The 17,787-nt window shown below is 46.6% G+C and overlaps 1 protein-coding gene across 2 annotated transcripts in view; it reads right to left on the bottom strand.

The window, feature by feature from the left end:
* Positions 1–17,787, bottom strand: part of CCND3 (cyclin D3) — a 76,864-nt gene that overhangs the window by 3,120 nt on the left and 55,957 nt on the right. The window contains exons 1-2 of one of the 2 annotated variants that reach the window (XM_006202009.4): positions 3,387–3,784; positions 2,299–2,514 (exon numbers count right to left, since the gene is read on the bottom strand). In XM_006202009.4, the coding sequence (XP_006202071.1) occupies positions 2,299–2,514; positions 3,387–3,584 (414 nt within the window). In that variant the 5' untranslated portion in view covers positions 3,585–3,784. Of the gene's footprint in view, positions 1–2,298; positions 2,515–3,386; positions 3,785–17,787 lie in introns of those variants that run through there. The other variant, XM_015237444.3, reaches the window with a different exon arrangement.

The raw sequence follows: 17,787 nt of genomic DNA, 5'->3' as shown, positions 1-17,787 counted from the left end.
GCTGGAACTCAGAATGCCCAGCACCATTTCAGTCTCAGGAAGAGAAGTGTAAGCCAAGCAAGACTGGATGGGTCCAAATGATCCCTGATGGACCAAACCATCTCACCACCTGCCCTAGCCTCTCTACCACTGCTAGATCCTGGAGGGAGGCTGGGAGCCCCACCCCAATCCACTGGACTGGGTTTCCCAGCCGGGGCCCCATTTCTGAGTTGCACACATGAGGATTTCTTCATTGTTTTATCTCAGGAAGGAACTCATGGGTTTGACCCCTTACTGAGGTCAAAATGGCAACCCGACCCAACCTCTTTTAGGCCCCCAGTCCCAGCTGTCCTGCTCCAGGCCCCCGCCTAGGTGTCATCCTCTTAAATCTCTCACAGAGCCCCACAGGAAACACCCTGGTCTGCAGCCAGAAGTTGGGCAGAGAAGCTAGTGTTCTATTCCCAGTGCTTGTCCCAGTGGTGTAACTCCTAACTCCGAAGTGAGCAGAAAGCACCTAGCCTCTAAGGAAACACCTGGAAGGCAGTTTGCAGTGGGGCTCTCCCTGTGGGGAGGAAGGGTGCTACATGAGGGATGGCAGCCACCTTACTCTGTATCCAGCCAACTCTTGAGAATCTCAGCGGAGAACACACCTTTAGCAGCTTCCCTCACATCCCTAACCTAAGAGGCCACCTGAGCTAGCTAGAACACCCAAGCTCTCCTCATCAGCCTCAGTGCAATGCGGAGGCAGGACCCTCTCCTTCTCTGAGCCCCAACCTTCTCTGTGGCTCAAGGATTTGGACTGACTGGAGCTCTCTGAAGTCCTGTCCAGCTCTGACCTTCTAGGAAGTCTAGGAGCTCCACCCCCAGCTCAGACCCAGGGAGTCGGGGACGAGGACTTTTTGCCTGTTCTGAAAAATTCCCCTCACATAAAGGCACACACACCATCCCAATCTTCTCACTGAAAGGAAGTCCCCTTCTACCCTCTAGCCCAAACCCCTCCAAAAACATCTTGCTCACTAGCCCTGGAAACCAGCTCCACATTCAGACTTGCCAAAAACTACCAGATTCATCACAAAGAGCTGTGGGGCCTCCCAGATTCCCAACTCCGGCCTCCTACTCCCATCTCTGAGAGCTACTTGGCAGGAAGAGGAATCCTGTTCCTCGACAAGCAGCACTCGGGGGCCCCAATACCCTGGCTTCCCGGCCAGCCAATCACAGTAGCCTACACGCTGCCCTCCTCCCCGGGAGATGGGGCCCAGAGACTCCTCTCCGGGTCAGGAGAAGACTTGGCTGCTATAGAGCAAGGTGGAGGAAGGTGCCAGCTCACCCTTCTCCCTGGGGCCTCCCCCCCCGCCCCCCAGGGAGAGGATCTGCATGCCCTAAATAACCTCTTCCAGATCCAGGCAGCTCCCCCACCTCCTCTCCAGGTTCAGTTGGGGAAGAGAGCCGGTGACTCCCCTGCCCTGCCCGGGGGAAGCGCCCAGCCCAAGTTCCCAGCAAGAGGCCCAGGGAGCCACTTCCCAAACCACAGGAGTGACAGCAGCTCCCCACAGGGTTATGAAAGACCTTGGTCAGAGTGGGTGGGCTGGGGGAGAGGACATCATTATCACATCGGAAGCAGCTGTAGCTCAGTCCCCTGTCTGTCCCTCAGCCCTGGCCTTTGACTAAAGGGGAAAGGAGAGATGATTCCACCAGGCCCGCCTGAAGCAGCTGCTCAAGTTCCTCAGAGTGAGGCTAGGGAACAGAGGGTTAGGAAGGAGCTGTCTCCTCTGGGATATAAAAGGAAGCAAAGAAGGTGGGATGAAACTCCTTGGCCCTTCCTTAGAGCAACCAGGGCCTGCCTTTAATCTGTTCTGGGAGGCTTTCCGATCACAAAGTCCACACTGGGATAAAGACTCAACCAAGGCAGCCCCCTCCCCCACATGAAGCACATTCCACTCCCCCACTCCAGTGGGGGTGCGCAGGCATGTCCTGCTGCTGCCAATAAATAACTCATGGTGGCTGTGTAAACCCAGAGGCAAAGTGCTAGTGAGAGCAGACATGCAGTTTGACTTGTTGCTATCTGGGGGAAAGACCAGGAAGGAGTGGCACCCCCTGGAGGTCAGGAGAAGGGGAGTTAGTTCATGCTGGCAGCCCAAGCCTGGGCGGGGGCTACCCTGACCATCACACCACACTGTCCCATATTTTGTCGCCCCCCCCCCCCAAAAAGGTCTCTGCTACCCTCCCCAGGAGGAGAAAGGCCCTTGAGGTCTTAGCTTTCCTTTTCCTGGTAGGTGAGGAGGCTGTGTGTGTTGGGGGTGGGGAGAGGTATGCACGCACCCGCAGCTGGCGGGGAGAGACAGAGTGGTCGGTGTAGATGCACAGTTTTTCGATGGTCAGGGGCGTGGTCTCGCGCAGCTTGGAGGCCAGCAGCATGCAGACCGCACCCAGGAGCTGCAACTGCGCCTTTCGGGTGGGGACGCAGGACAGGTAGCGATCCAGGTAGTTCATGGCCAGGGGGAAGACTTCCTCCTCACAGCGCTGCTCCTCACACACCTGGGGGAGGGCGCACAGTCACTTCTGGGGCAGGGGCATAGGAAACGCAGCAGCACTAAAGGGGGAGGGGGGCGCGCTGAAAGGAAGTGGAATTGGGAGCAAGAATGGGAGGGGGGTAGGTGTACTTACAGTGACAACGACTAATACGCAGGATGCGCCTTCCCCAAGGTGAGGCCCCCCTCCACTTCCTCTGCGTTGCCTCCTTCCCCCTCGAGGGGGCTGGGGGTATGCCAGAGGCTCCCTTACTTAAGGATTCCAAACTGAGACTGCCCTCCCCCATACCCAGGGTGAGGGGAGCACAAAAGTCACCCACGGTAGCCAGAGAACTGGGACCTTACCCCCATTACCGCCACCCAGTGCACACACCCAAAGGGAAGGGAGGAGACTCCAGCCGCTGCCTCCCGCACTTTTCATTTCCCTGACTGCCGGAACAGCGCGCACCACCCCCACCGCCTTCCCCGCCAGAACCCCGCGACAGACACAGAAACCGGCTCTGCGGCGGGGGCGGCAGCGCCCAGGGTTTTCCAGGCGCGCTCTCCAGAGAGGACCGGGCCGGGGAGCGAGGCAGGAGACGCTGAGAGAAGCCGGAGGGGAGAAGGTGGCCCTTGTCCCGCTTTCCCGACCCGAACAGAGGATTAGTTAGGGTGCCAAACGACTGGCAGTCAGAGTTTGGGTTGTTGAAGTGAAAGAAAGGGACACCACGGAGGCAGCCGGCTAGGGTTCCTGAGTGAAAGGCCAGGCCCCGGGGATCTGCGCCACAGAAACATCTTGCTGATCGTTGTTGGGACCAGGATGTCCCAACAGGGCGGCCCCGGGATGTCCGGAGCCGGGGACAGAGGTGGCGGGGGAGGGGAGACCCGTCCCGTCGGTACCTCCAGCATCCAGTACGCCAGCATCTTCCGCATGTGCGGCTTGATCTCCCTTTGCACACATTGGAAGTAGGAGGCGCGGGGCACGTAGCGCTCCTCCAAGCGGAGCAAGCTCTGCAGGACACGCTGGTCCCCCAGCAGCCGCGGGTCCGGCCCGGCCCGGGGCGCGTGTCGGGTGCCCTCGCAGCACAGCAGCTCCATACTCGGGCAGCGCACGGGGAGGGCGAGAGTGCGGGCTCGCGAGCCAGAACGCAGACAGCGGGCCGGAGAGCGCGGGGCGCGGGTCTGGTGCTGGCGCTGGCGCTGGCACTGCGCGGCCGAGCCTCAGCCCGCCCCCGCCGCCGAGCGCGCCGCTTCCCTGACAGGCGCCCCGCCCCTCGCGACCAAGTAGCAACCGTGGAATGCTTGGACGTCGCGACGTTCCAAGGGGCGGGGCCTCCGGCGCCCGGACGGAAAGGGCTGGCGGGCGCTCCCCCTCCCCCTGGGCGGCCGCATTGGTCGGCGGGGCGCGGGCCGGCCGGCTTCCGGGCGCTCCGGGTCCTTCTAACCACCCAGTGGAGAGAAGTTCTTTGGAGGTGGGCCTGTTCCCCACCTTCGAGCCCTCCCATTTTGCTTCTCTGACTAGTCGCCCAGGAAGAACTTTTCTCCAAAGGTTATTCATTCATTTGTCAAACTCTGCTTCACCCTCTCCTTGCTCTAGGAAATATAAATAATAATAAAATAGCTAGTTCTTAAAAAAAAAAAAGCTAGTTCTTAGTGGACTGTTCTAAGCACTTATTAAATCTTCACGAAAAGGCTATGAGGTCTTACGCCGATTTTGCAGTTGAGGAAACTGAAGCACAGTAACAATACCTAGTTTGCGGCAGAGCTAGGATTGGGAAGCTGGCAGTCCGCTCCAGAATCTTTGCTCTACACCATTGCTACTTTAACTGATCCCCAGACCAGCAACGTTCGCATCTCCTGAGAGCTGGATAGAAATGCAGACTTTCAAGCCCATCCCGGACCAGCTGGAAGAAAATCTGCATCTCAACAAGATCCCCGGTGATTCTTGTGCATATTAAAGTGAGAAGAACTAGTCAAAATCAGCACATTTCAGAAATACAACAGGGCAGAAAGGCCATGGATTCAAGGCCTCATCTTGTCATTAAGTTGGCTGTGTGGCCTTGGACAAACCCTGAAGTCGGCCTTAGTTTCTGTTTGAGGAAAACATGGGCAGAGAAACTAGATCCTTTCTGGAGGAATTTCTTGCTCAGACTCTATAAAATCTTCCGATTTCCATTTCTTCTACCGCTCAAACTTTGGGAGTTTGCAGTTTTCCCAAAGCTGGATTCCACATGACCAGGAGGCAAACACAGGCCTCCAGTAATGCTCCAAATGGCAAGAGGCCATGGGGGATCCCTGCCTCTCCTGGGGGTCTTCCAAGGAGAGGAGACATGAAGTCAGTTACTAAAAAAAAAAAAAAAAAAAGATATCCTATTGAAGAGGCAAGTTCTATACTAAGCATTTTCTCAATTAATTGTACTTTTTTATTTAGTAATTTTTTTGTTATTTTCGTATCATGGAAATACTCATCTGCATTGTAAAAAACTGAGAAAATACAGATAAGCCATACAAAAGGAAATAATTACTTGCAATTTCAGCATGCAGATATACCTTTAAAATGTGTTTATTTTTCTAAAATTATTCTATGAATAAACATTTTTAAATGAGATTGGTGCAAACTATTTTGTAAGCTTTTTCACTAAAAAGTATAATGTTAACACTTTTTCCATGTCATTAAATATTCTACATTATTTTTAATGGCTACATAGTATACCACTGAGTACATGTACCATAATGTATTTTACTAAATCTGTATTGTTGGAAATTGAGGTTGTTTCTAGTTCTTCCCTATTAGAAACAATACTGTAAAATATTTTTGTGGTAGTATCTTTGTGCACACTCATGATTATTTCTAGAAGTGAATTAATTTCTAGAAGTGGAATTTCTCAATCTGAGGTTGTGAAACATTCTAAGGCTTTTGATACAGTTCTTATTACCAAATTTCCCTGCTGAAAGGCTGAACCAATCTAATGAACAAACATTAGATACCTATTTTAAAAAACAAAAGCTACCAACTAGCAAGATGAAAAGTGCTTTATTAGTAATGTGTATAAATTTTTAAATTCAAGAGCTCTGTGTCAGCATGAATATGTGCTGTGTACCTTGTCTGATTTGTAAGTCCTTTACTCTTGTCTTCAAAAATACAAACAAGTTTCTTTAGCTAATTAATCATTGCATTGCACTCTTTCATTAAAGAGAACAATGAATTTAAAATTACAAAGATTAGATATGAAGGTATGGAGAGGCAAAGATGCTGAAGTATTTAGAGGCTTTTAGGGTGCAGGAGGACTAAAAAAAAGTGGCTTTTGAAGTTAAGTACATAACCAGAAACTAGACCTGTCCTGAAGCAAGATGTTTCTTAACTTTCAGAATTATTGAGTAGGACTATTCAGGTCAGAAGACTGTGCATCTTTGATGAGAGAGTAAATTACCAGAAATTTTTTTCAGTTTTATTGGGATGTAATTGATATATATCAATTATATTAAGGTATACAACATAATGATTTGATATATGTATTTGCTGCAAAATAAGTTTAGTTAATATTTATCACTTCATCTAGTTAGTTTTCTTTCTTGTGATAAAAACTTTTAAGACGTTTTTAAAACTTTTAAGTCTTAGCCACTTTCAAGTAAACAACACAGTGTCATTAACTATGGTAACCATGCTGGATATCACACACCCCCAAATTTATCTACCTTATAACTAAGTTTGTACCTTTTGACCGCCTTCACCATTTCCCATACTGTGCACCCTCTGCCTTTGACAACCACAACCTGCTCTATGCATTTATAAGTTTGGTTTTCTTATATTATAGATTCCACATATAAGTGACATCATACAATACTTGTCTTTCTCTGACTTATTTCACACAGCATAATGCCCTCAAAGTTTATCCATGCTGTTGCAAATGGCAAGATTTTCTTCTTTTTTATGGCTAAATAATACTTCAGTGTGTATATATATGCCACACTTTCTTAATAAGGAAAGAAAACTGGTGAGATGAAAAGTGACTTATTAGTAACAATATTTTGACATATTATTATTCCATACTTACATTTCTTACGTAAATTAATTATCTATTCACGCCCTTTGCCCAGTCTTTCTTAGGGATGCTTGTTTTCTCCTATTGATTATGAGTGCTCTTACATTTGAAGGATGTGAACCTTTTTCATATTTTTTGTCATGTATTTTGCAAAAAAAATTTTAGCTCATTGTTTGCCTTTCATTTTTGGCACCTGGTGGATTTCTTTTCCAACAAATAGAAGGTTTTTATTTTTATGTAGCCTTATCTCTAATCGTTTCTTTAATGATTTCCGTCTTAGAATCATGTCTTCCTCACTCTAAAATTATAGAAATACTAGAAGAAAATGTAGGAAATATTTATAGATGATTTTTTTTTATCACCAAGGGAGCTTGTTGAAAATGCAGATTTCTGGGCCCTGCCTCAGGGCATTTCATTCTGTGATGAGGCCTCAAAAATCTGGAAAAAAAAACTGCACTTTCAAGAGTATATACTATAAAGGTTTGGGTTTTTTAAATGTGTAAATCGTTAAATTTATTTAGTGTATCATATTAAGTGGGGCTCTAGGCTTATTTTTCCCAAATTATCACCCAGTATGTCCCATGGTACTGATTTAACAGTTTGTTCTTTATTTCACTCACTTCCCTGTTACAAGCAGCCCTGGGCCTAGTTCTTGCAAATTAGATGCTGCCCTGTTTCATTCATTTAATGGCCAAAGACTTTTCACTGGGAACTGACCCTCAGAATTCCTGCCACTTTTGTCTGAAGAAACTTACCTGATCTTTATCCCAATATCAGGCACAAAGGTGCTTAAGAAAGACACTAAAAGCTCATTTAGTCTAAAGTAACCACAGTCTTCCACTTCTAGAGAGACCTGGCCTTCAATTACAGCAAGAGGGATTTAAGTTAGATAGCAGAGAAAACCCCAGTTAGACAATGATACAGGAGAGAGGAAAGAGTAACAGACTCTTCTCTGCAGACCTCTAAAAATGTGACAGGGCCTCTCATTGCCCTCCCCATCTCCTCAATTCCCCCGACCATCACTTGTCAGCCCATTTATCCTCTCTGCTCAGTTTATTTTTTCACCCTTCCAGGTCCAGCTCAGATCCAACCTCCTCCAGTAAGCCTTCCTAGACTAATCCAGCCATAGGAACCAACACTAGCCTCCAGGCTCCTGCAGATCCCACTGCTGGTTGTGGACCTGCTCTCTCCCCCTAGCCGGAGTATAAGTTCCTGGAAAGGGGAAGGCAGTCCACAAGTACTGAGATCCAACTATGTGCCAGGCACTGGGCATGGTGTTTACAAGCCACCATCTCACCCTCTGAGAATTATTTTCATATGGGAAAATTGAAGTACAAGGGAATTAAATAACTTACTTAAGGTCTATTTAGCTCCTCCGAAATGATACCCTTTTTCATGCTGTCCTGCGTCTCCTTAAGGACAGGGACTGTGCCCTGTATGCCTGTCTCCCCTGCAGGACCCAGCACTCTGCTGCCATCACCAACAATATTATCAGCCTTTTGTGTAGGGGTCACTGTGTTTCAGGCACTGTATGTACCTGATAGGTAATAAATCATCTCACTTTCACATCAACCTTAGGAGAAGTATACTATTATTTCCCCCCATTTTACAAAAAAGGAAATCGTGACTCTGAGTGGCTAAATAATGTGTCCATGGTCACGAAGCTAGTAAGTGGTAGGTCAGATTCAATCCAGGCAGTCTGGCTGCAGAGTCCATGCTCTTAACTACTTTATTCTGCTGCCTCTTGTGCTGGTCCAGGAGTGCCTGTTGAGTTACTGAGGAAGGGGCACACAGAGACTGCTCAGTCCTGGAAGCTAGGGGGTGAGCCTGCACCCCAGGGAAGGGGGCTCCTGGAGAGCAGGGTGTTTTGAGGGATACCTCTGCCTCACTTTGGGCTGGGACTGCCAGGCCCAGAGCAGAGTCATCCTGGACCTCCAGGCCAAGATCAGCTACAAGCCACCTGTCCTCTAAAGAGGCAGGTGAGCTCAACACAGGGCCAGGGCAGAGTTCCGGCAAGGTTGGCTGATCTGCTTGAGAACTTCAGTCACCTCCACTTCAAAGGAACAGGGGCTCTCCCTGTATTTTCATAAAAGAAAAGGAAAAAAAAAAAAAAGACAAAGCACTGACCAGAGCCAATATGGGGGAGGAGTCTCTGCCCAGGTGCATTCACTTAGAAAAAGTTGCTCAATGAAATGGCAAATTAGAGGAGGGGTGGGAATGGAATGTCACCGGTCAGATGAAAAGCCCCAGGGAGGAAGGATACAATGCTTTCTTCCTCCTCCTCTTCCTTCTCCCACTCCTCTCCCTCTTCATCCCTGAAAGGTCCCCATCTGAGAACTAAGGGGGTGAACAGGAGAGGCGAGACCCCTCACCCCACGGGCTACATTCTATGGCTCAGTTACCTTCAGACTCATTCAGCTGACTGGTAGAGGCAAGGCAGCCTGGGAAGGGGCTGCGGAAAGGCTGAGGGGTCAGGCTGCTTGCATCCAAAGCGTGGCTCCACTGGACCCTCGGTTTCCTGTTTTGTCCAATGAGGATGGTAATACCTTCACCCCACAGAGGAGTTCTGAGGACTGAATGAGCAGAGAGCATCTTGCCCATGCTCGGCACACTGCATTCAAAGACAGTAAGTTTGTTGTTATTATTACTGTTACTCCCTCCCCAAAGGAATACACTTTCTCCTATAAACATACACCTGGAACCCGTCAGAGAAAAGCAAAATTTTGGGCAGCAGAAGCCCTCCTGGAAAGGCAGCTCTAGCAAACTTAGTTGGTGGAGGTGGTGAATCCTGAAGGGCCAGGGGCCATGCCTTTCTGCCGCTCCGCCCTCCCTGGCTGTGTGACTTTGGGCAAACTATACCACCTCTCTGTGTCTTAGCTTCCTTTTCTGAAAGTGGGGGTGATAGTAATACCTCCCCGAAGAGTGACTGTGAGGATGAAATGCTCCCACTAGTCTAAAACACACAGGACAGTAGCAGGCATATGGTGAGCTATTTTTCAAAAAGTTCGTTGTGATTGCGGCACTTAAAGGCACAAGCTTCTTTATGTGTGTGGACTATTTATGATAATAAATGTAACACAGTGGATGTGGAGGCACAAGGAAAATAAAAACTGCCAGGGATTACTACCGTGGTGGTGAAGCTGTGGCAAATTCTTTGCTTCAAAAAGGATGGAGAAGAGAGAGTTCTGGTCATTGAAACAATCCAGTATACTAAAAGTGGTCCGATATGCTGTTACCGGATTGCCTAGTTTTCCGAGAAATGGAGAAACTTCTATGACTATTATTTCCCCCCAGCTTTTTACTTTGAAATATTTCAAACCTTCAGGAAAGCTGCAGGAGTAGAACAGTGAACACGAACACACCCTTCACCTAAATTCCTATGTGTGTTTTGTTGAACTATTTGAGACCTACTTACAGACATCATGACTCCGTATCCCTACATATTTCAGCCTGTGTCTCCTAAGAATGCAACAACAATCCCAATTAGAAACTTTACGCTCATACAATACCACAATCTATATACAAAGTTCCCCAGCTGTTCCAGTAATATCCTTTCATAGCTTTTTTTCTTTCTCAGCCCAAGATCCAATCAAGATCATGTTCTCATTGTTACCTCTTTAACCTCCTTTACTCTAGAACAGTTCCTGACCCTTTAAAAAAAAAAGTTTTTGCTAACCCTGGTATTTTTGAAAGGCAATTGTTTATACACAGTGTGCTTCAATTTGGATTTTTCTGATTGTTTTCTCCCGAACAGATGAAGAGCTATTATGTAGTGATGTTGTGGCTAAATACATATTTTATAGTGGACAAATCAAGCATTAAACCAAGGTGTATATAAAAATAGATAAAAAACAAATTTCTTCTGTAGAGCACAGGGAACTACATTCAATATCTTATAATAACCTTTAATGAGAAAGAATATGAAAACGAATATATGTATATATATGCATGACTGGGACATTTCTGCTGTACACCAGAATCTGACACATGGGAACTGACTACTTCAACTAAAAAAAAAAGTGAACATAATTTTGTTTTTTCTTTGAGGATTCAGGAGACACTTCAGGGCTGACAGAAATCCAGTCAAAATGACTATTCTGAGCATCTATACTACAATATTTCAGATCAGTAATCTTCAAAACTCTTTGTTCATCTATTCCTCATTAAAAACTGAGCATACTCTTCCAATAGATATAGAATATTTAATTTATAAACTATGTTCAAACCTGCCACTCTTAAGATAGTATATGTACATTATAGAACATACTAAGAAATTTTAAAGGATAAGGTAAAAATACATAGAATAACATTTTTTCACATTTTCTTCCCTCTCTACAATGGAATGCCTTCTGTCCAGAATTTGCCATTATTTGTCTATACGGCTCCCAAGACAAGCTTCTTTATTGATCAAGAAACTCCCTCTGAGCCTGGATGGGCCTTAAAAACGTCAACAGAGCACTCTGGGCAGTGCTACCAAATTAGAGCTGGCATGTGAGTTGACCTGTTTTCTGTTCTGTTTTACCTGGGAGGCTGCCTTCTCGGCAACTCCCCACTGGGGTCCAACAAGCACCTTTAGACTCAACTTCTCCCAAACGGAGATCCTAAGCTTTCCCCCGAGAAGCCTGCTCCTCCTACCAGCTTCCCCATATCAGCGCATGGCAACTCCACGCTTCCAGCTGCTCAGGCCGAAACACTCGGTGTCATCCTTGACCCCACTCTTTCAAATCCCACATCCATCCACCAGCAGAGAAGGGAGGGTCTATTTTGAGAATAAATCCAGAATCCACCCTTTTTCCTTCTGGCCCTCTGCAACCTCCCTGGTCCAAATTCAATCCTCCTTTGTCCTTACTGGTCTCCCATCACTCATTTCTGGTTGATGCTATGTCCAAAAGAAATCTCCAGTCATTGCCTTTTCTCTGTCTCCACTGCTACCATCCTGGTCTAAGTGGCATCACCTCTCGCCTGGGTTGGGGTAGCAGCCTCCAGATGGGCATCCCTGGTCCGCCCTTGCCCCTTGCAGTCCAATCTCAACACAGCAGCCCTAAGTGGCTCTCCACTCACTCCTGTGATTGTCTCACTCATTCTGCTCTGGCCACAGGGGGCTCCTCCACACATGTTCCCTTTGTATTTGTTGTTCCATCTGCCTAGAATGTTTTGCCCTCAATATCCGCATGGCCTCTCCCTCACTTCCTTTGGCTTTATCTCAAGTCATATTCCTCATATGGCCTCTCCCGGCCATCCTACCCCAACCCTTATTCTTTCTGGGCCCTTTCATTGCTTTATTTCTCTGCTTACCACTAACCCCTAACTTACCTCTTTATGCTTTACCTACATGTTCTGTTTATAGTTTGTCCACTCCCTTGCTACCCCACCAAAACAAAACGGTGCCTGGTTCATAGTTGGTGTTCAAAAAATCTTTTTTTGAATGAATCAGTGAACGCATGAATGAGACAAACTGGATGTAAGAAAAACACCAGCACAAACCATGTGAAAAATGGCAACTCATTCGTGGTCATGGGGCCAGTGGGGAGGGGTGGGGTTGGGTGCAGTGCACAGCATGTGTTCCCCCACAAAGCCAGGGGGTGCTGCGTAGCCCCAGTCTTTTGCTACACTGTGGTAATGAGTGTCACATACATTTCCTTTGTCTCCAAGGCACACACATGCTCTACAGACTGGATCTGACGGGTGGGGAGCAGTTTGCAATCTCTGGTACATATATTGTTTGTGAAAAGAAAGTTCAGGTACTGGCCTGAGCCTGTCAGGTCTCTCCTTATCACAAAATTAGAGCACAGCCTCTACAATCACACCTGTGCTTCTGCTCCCTCATGCTGGCCCGTCTGATTCTGAAGAAATGAAATGAGGCTTTCCCACCCAATCATTCTTTGAGGCTCCTGCTCCACAGCTAAGGGTGAGGTGAGATCTTAGCCTCAGATGTGGATGTGTAACGTGCTACAGCAAAACACCTGGCAAAGACACCTGGTCTTTGGGCTCTCAGCTGGGAAGCAAGGAAGCCAGCCTTCTTCATTCTAGGCACGAGATAAGCATCGTGAGAAGTCAGAAGGCTCTGGCGTCAGGCTGATGCCCTGCTCTGCCATTTGCCAGCTGTGAGATCTTGGGCAGGTTTTACTTAACTTCTCTGTCTTTGGCTTCTCATCTACAAAATGGGGAGAGTAACAGCACGTGCCTCAGAGGGTGGCTGCAAGGATTAATACGTGGAAAGCGCCTACAGCGGTGCCAGGCTCCTAGTAAGTGCTCAATAAAGGGAGCTGTGATCATTAACCGTCCACACTGACTGGCACCTCTTGGCACCAAATCCTGAGTCAGAGATGAGAAGCCTCCATTTTGAGAGCTTCCAGCCTGGAGGAGATGATGATGGTAATCCTGTATCATAGAGAATCCTGAGATTAAGACAGAAGACTTCTCTACCTGGACATCTGCAACAGCCACCAGAGGTCGGCAGGGTGGTTTGTGTGTGATGGGATGGCTGGCTGCAGGGGGAGGGTGCGGGCCGGTGTTTCAGGTCACCTGAATTCCATGAGAGCCTATGGCACAAGAGGGGGCACTGAGGGAGCTCAGGAGTACACGGGGCATCAGAAGGCCAACGCAGGAAGGGGGCACCCAGAGAAAGTGTAGGCCCCAGCCATGGGCCACCCACCCATGGTAGCACACCGGAGAATTCGCAGTAGTAATAATAATAATAGATTCACTTGCTGAGCACCTTCTCTTAGCCAGGCACTGAGGCCTTCACCAGTGCACCCTGTGAGTCCAGGTGCTGCTACTCCCCTCCTATGACAGCCGGGCACAGGGAGACACACGGAAGTTAGGTAATGCCCAACGCCGGACAGCTGGCCAGTGGCCTAGTTTGGGTTCCCCAGAAGCAGACTCTGAGACAAGGAATCAAGTGCAGTAATATAGCTGGGGGGTGGGGGGATTCCAGGAAGCCCCTGAGAGTAGGGAAATGAGACGGGAAAGGAAGGAAGCCAGTAAAGAGGGCATCACTGAGTGAGCTACCACTGTGGGCAAAGGGGACTCGGTCCCGCTAGGGAGCTCTGGGAGGTGACGGGCCATACATGGAAAGTGCGTGCCCGGAGTGCCAGCTTCTGAGGTAGGGGTGAGGGAGCGGGGACACCTGTCCACCAACTCCAGCAGCCTGGCCTGTGGTTGAAGACTGCAGGGGATGGAGGGAGTGGTCTGGAATCAGTCACGAGCACGTCCAGCCTTCCTGCACAGGGTGGGCACAGTGGGCCCTGACAGCTGGAACAGCTATCCAACAAAGTGACAAGGCTGGCACTTGGAAGGGGGCTGCTGCGCTCTGGAATGTGAGGTCCGTGGACATCTGGGTGGAGACCGGCGTGTGCTGCCTCATCAGAGCTGGGGTTCGGACATAGTCAGGTGCCAGATAAGCCTGAATAAATATTTTTAACAGTTTTGAGCTCACTTTAAAGTTGTGTGTGTCTGTGTACCAGAACCTCAAACCTGGGATTTTATCAACCTTCCTTTTAAGATACACTTATTTAATGAAAAACTGTTAATTCTGAAACTATTGCATAAACAGTAGCAGAGGAGGCACATGAATGTGGCAGTTACGAGGGTTGCAGGTAAATGACAGACAACTGGGAATTCGTGGAAGAGGAAAAAACAGACCAGGCAAGAACCTCAACTCTGGGAGCCTGTTTCCCCATCTATTCAAGGGGCTAACAAGAGCCCAAACTGCTTAGAGGGTGGTTCTGAGCCCAGATGAGGCAATGCTCGAGTTAACAAGCACCAAGCAAAATGTGCCGTGCTGTGCTGGGCAGATCTAATGGGCGATTCCCAGGAACACCACAGAGAACCAGGAAGGAAGGAAACTCCTATCTTGCCCCTCTTTGTGTGACTCTCAAAAGCCTCCACTATCACCACCCCAACTTCGGCCTTGCAAACAGAACCGAGATTTGGTTGCAGTATCAGATGGTTGTTTCAAGGGACCCCCCAACACACATTTCCTTGCTCTCAGAGGTTGAATCTAAATTACTCCAAACCAAATCATGATACTTCCATAGGTGGTTTAGGAAAGGGCAGTTCCATATTCTGGCCAGTAAGTTGTGAAGTAAGTCTACCAAGTGGCTTCAATAAATGAAGTACAAGAGGAAAACAAATTCATTTCTGCCTCATGTGAGAATGGAGTAAGATATGTTAATATGCTCACTATGCACCAAACACCAGTCTGAGTTTTTTCAAAAACCTAATTGGTTTAATCCATATAATATTAAACTTCTGAGGTAAAGCACTATTATTATCCCTTTTGACAGAGAAGTTAAGCAGTTGACCCAACATCATATAGCTTTGGGATCTGAAACCAGGTTTGGCTACAGAGTCCACACTCTTAACCATATTGCTGTGATGCCTGGAGCAGCTGCAGCCATCTTGCAATGCTGAGAGAAGGAGCTAACACCTGAGAATGATAGCTGAAAGAGCAGAGCAAATTTCTCTCCCCGATGTTGTTGAGCTGCTGAATTAACCAATCTTGGAACCACCTACCTCTGGACTTTTTGTGATGTGTAAGATAGTATATTTTTCTTATTGCTTAAGCTACTTTACCTCCCACAAAAGTTTCTTTCTCTATTATCATTCACATATGGGACAGACTTCAATAGCAAACAAGCAAAGAGTTCTAGCAAACATTCAAGAAGAAAGTAATTTCGATCTCAAACTCTTTCAGAGAATATAAAAAGAAGATTCACTTCTCAATTCATTTTTAGTGTAACTTTGATTCCAAAACCAAACAAGAACAATATGAAAAAAGAAAATTACATTTAGGAACATGAATGCAAAATCCTAAACAAGATGTTAGCAAACTGACTGCAGCAATATATAAAAAGGGCAATATGTTATTGACTTTATACCAAAAATACATGGTTATTTTATTATTTTGAAAAAGTCAATATAATCCATCACACTAAAAGATTAAAGGGAAAAAAAAAAAAACACGATCGCATGAACAGATGCCAAAAAAGTTTTTGATAAAATTCAATATCCATTTACAATAAGAAAAATCTCTTGGCAAATTAGGAATAGAGGAAAACTCCCTTAGTCTAATATAGGGCATCTAATAAAACCCTACAGTGAACATCTTACTTAGCAGTGATATATCGAAACTAAACTAGGCCAAGTACCAAACATGCCAAGCCAGGGGACAGAACTTTGAAGGCCTTAGGAAAGGCTGGGAAAGACCAAGGGGTACGCGTTCCTCCATGGCTAATCTAGCCAGTTCTTTGTTCTCAAGGCCACCCGTTCCCAATGTTCTCAAGGTAGACCATCATCTTCCCACCCTTCTCTTAATTTGTACATTTTTCATGAGTAGCACAACCTTTCTTAAGAGTCCTCAGATTTTAAGCCCTGGTGCCATCTTGGATTTCTTCCTTTCTTGGGCTTCCTGTATCCAATTAGTTAACTGGCCCAACAAAACTATTCCCTGAAGCTCACTTAGACCCCACCCTTCCCATTCCTCCAGTAGGCTTTTAGCAAATTTTGAGAACTTTGCCACCAAAGTAAACCCCCTTGACAGCAGAGACAATTCATCTCTCTTGAGGAATCTGGCCACATAATCTAAAATTGCCTTCTGCAAACCTGAAATATATTTCACATCTAATATTCTGCCTTAGAAATGTATATATATTTGGAATCTTGTCCATAATACAGTCATAATTGTTATAATATAAAAATAATGCTTTAAATTACTTATGGTTAAAGGCAATGAAACTCCGTGGAAGCCACTGTGTATCAGAAGACTGACTGAAGGAGTTTCCCACCCTCTTTTGAAAGGCTAGGCCCATGTTACTATTGCAAAAGCTTCTCTGACAGCCTCTCGGTCTTTACCCTGCTTCCAGATCGATCCAGGATCAGTGGCCCCCAGCCATCAGATTAATCTCTCACAGACACTCCTTTCATCTCCAGTCCAAGGACCTGCTTATCAGGTCAAATTTAAAAGTCAACTAGCCTGGCTTTTAAAGTTCCCCTTCATCAGGGCCAAGGCACCCAATCCCATTTTATCTCGGCTGGAGCATTCAGCCCACTATGGGGCTTTATCACCCACCCCTGGCATCATGCCCCTTTCTTCAAATCTAGCGTCCTCCTTCAAGGCCTAGCTCCTGGCCCACCAATTCCAGGAAGCTTCCAGGGTTGCAGGATTGAAAGATTCAGGGCAATTTAGAGCCAGAAAGATTGACAGGGCACAGAGAGGAGAACCGCCTTGCCCAAGGGTACACAGCCAGTTACAGGTTGTGATAAATTGTACTTGGATTTTCTCCCAAAGATTGGGAACTCCTGGGGTACCACATCTTTTTATTACCAAATTTCATTCACTTCCTGTAGGATAAAGACACGTACTCTGGGTTACAGACTTGCTGCTAGGCAAAACCCCCCTTCTTGGAAGGCCTTTTTCCCCTCCACCTTTCTTTCCTCAGCCCTGCACACTTGCAAAATCCAGCTTAAGATTTTTGAATTGTAGGTTACTTACTTTTTCCTTTTAAAATTGTCATTAGAAGGGGGAGGGCATAGCTCAAGTGGTATAGCGCATGCTCAGCATGCATGAGGTCCTGGGTTCAGTTCCCTGTACCTCCGTTAAATACATTAAAAATAAAATAAAATAGTCATTAGTGTTGTTATAACACTGAGCAAAAAAAAATTTTTTTTAGAAAAGATCCATGCTTCCTCCAAACTCACAAATCCAAGCCAGATGACCATTCTATTTTTTTTTTTTTACATTCCCTCCAGGGGAGTTTGTATCATTCATTCTTTCATTCATTCATTTATTCCACAGATCTTTATTGACACCATATCAAATGCCAGAATTTTCCTGGGGCCAGGAACAATTCAAGGACAAATAAGATAGTTCTTTTCTCTTAAAGAGAATATAATCTCCTGGGGGGAAATAAAATGTGCTTTGCTTTGCTTTCCTTCTTAATAATTTACCTTTACTTGATTCTTTAATTGACTCAAGTATGTGGGTTTGGGGGCTTTGACTCATAATGTGGCCAGAAAGTTCTCTGAAATCAGGAATTGAATCTTTTAATTTCTTTTGTAACTAAGTAGAATATGTTCCAGTTAGTACTGGTTGTCCTGGTATGATTCTTAATGGTGCACCCTTCACTCTCAAAAGTATCTCAGTTTGGAATAACAAATGTTGGTGAGGATGAGAAATTGGAGCCCTTGTACGCTGCTGATGGGAATGTAAAATGGTGCCGCCACTCTGGAAAAACACTTTAGCAGTTCCTCAAAAC

Source organism: Vicugna pacos, chromosome 20 (assembly GCF_048564905.1).
Source record: "Vicugna pacos chromosome 20, VicPac4, whole genome shotgun sequence".
Classification (NCBI taxonomy): Eukaryota; Metazoa; Chordata; class Mammalia; order Artiodactyla; family Camelidae; genus Vicugna; species Vicugna pacos.
The sequence above is the reverse complement of the archived record's forward strand: the minus strand, read 5'-3'. Positions and strand labels throughout refer to the sequence as shown.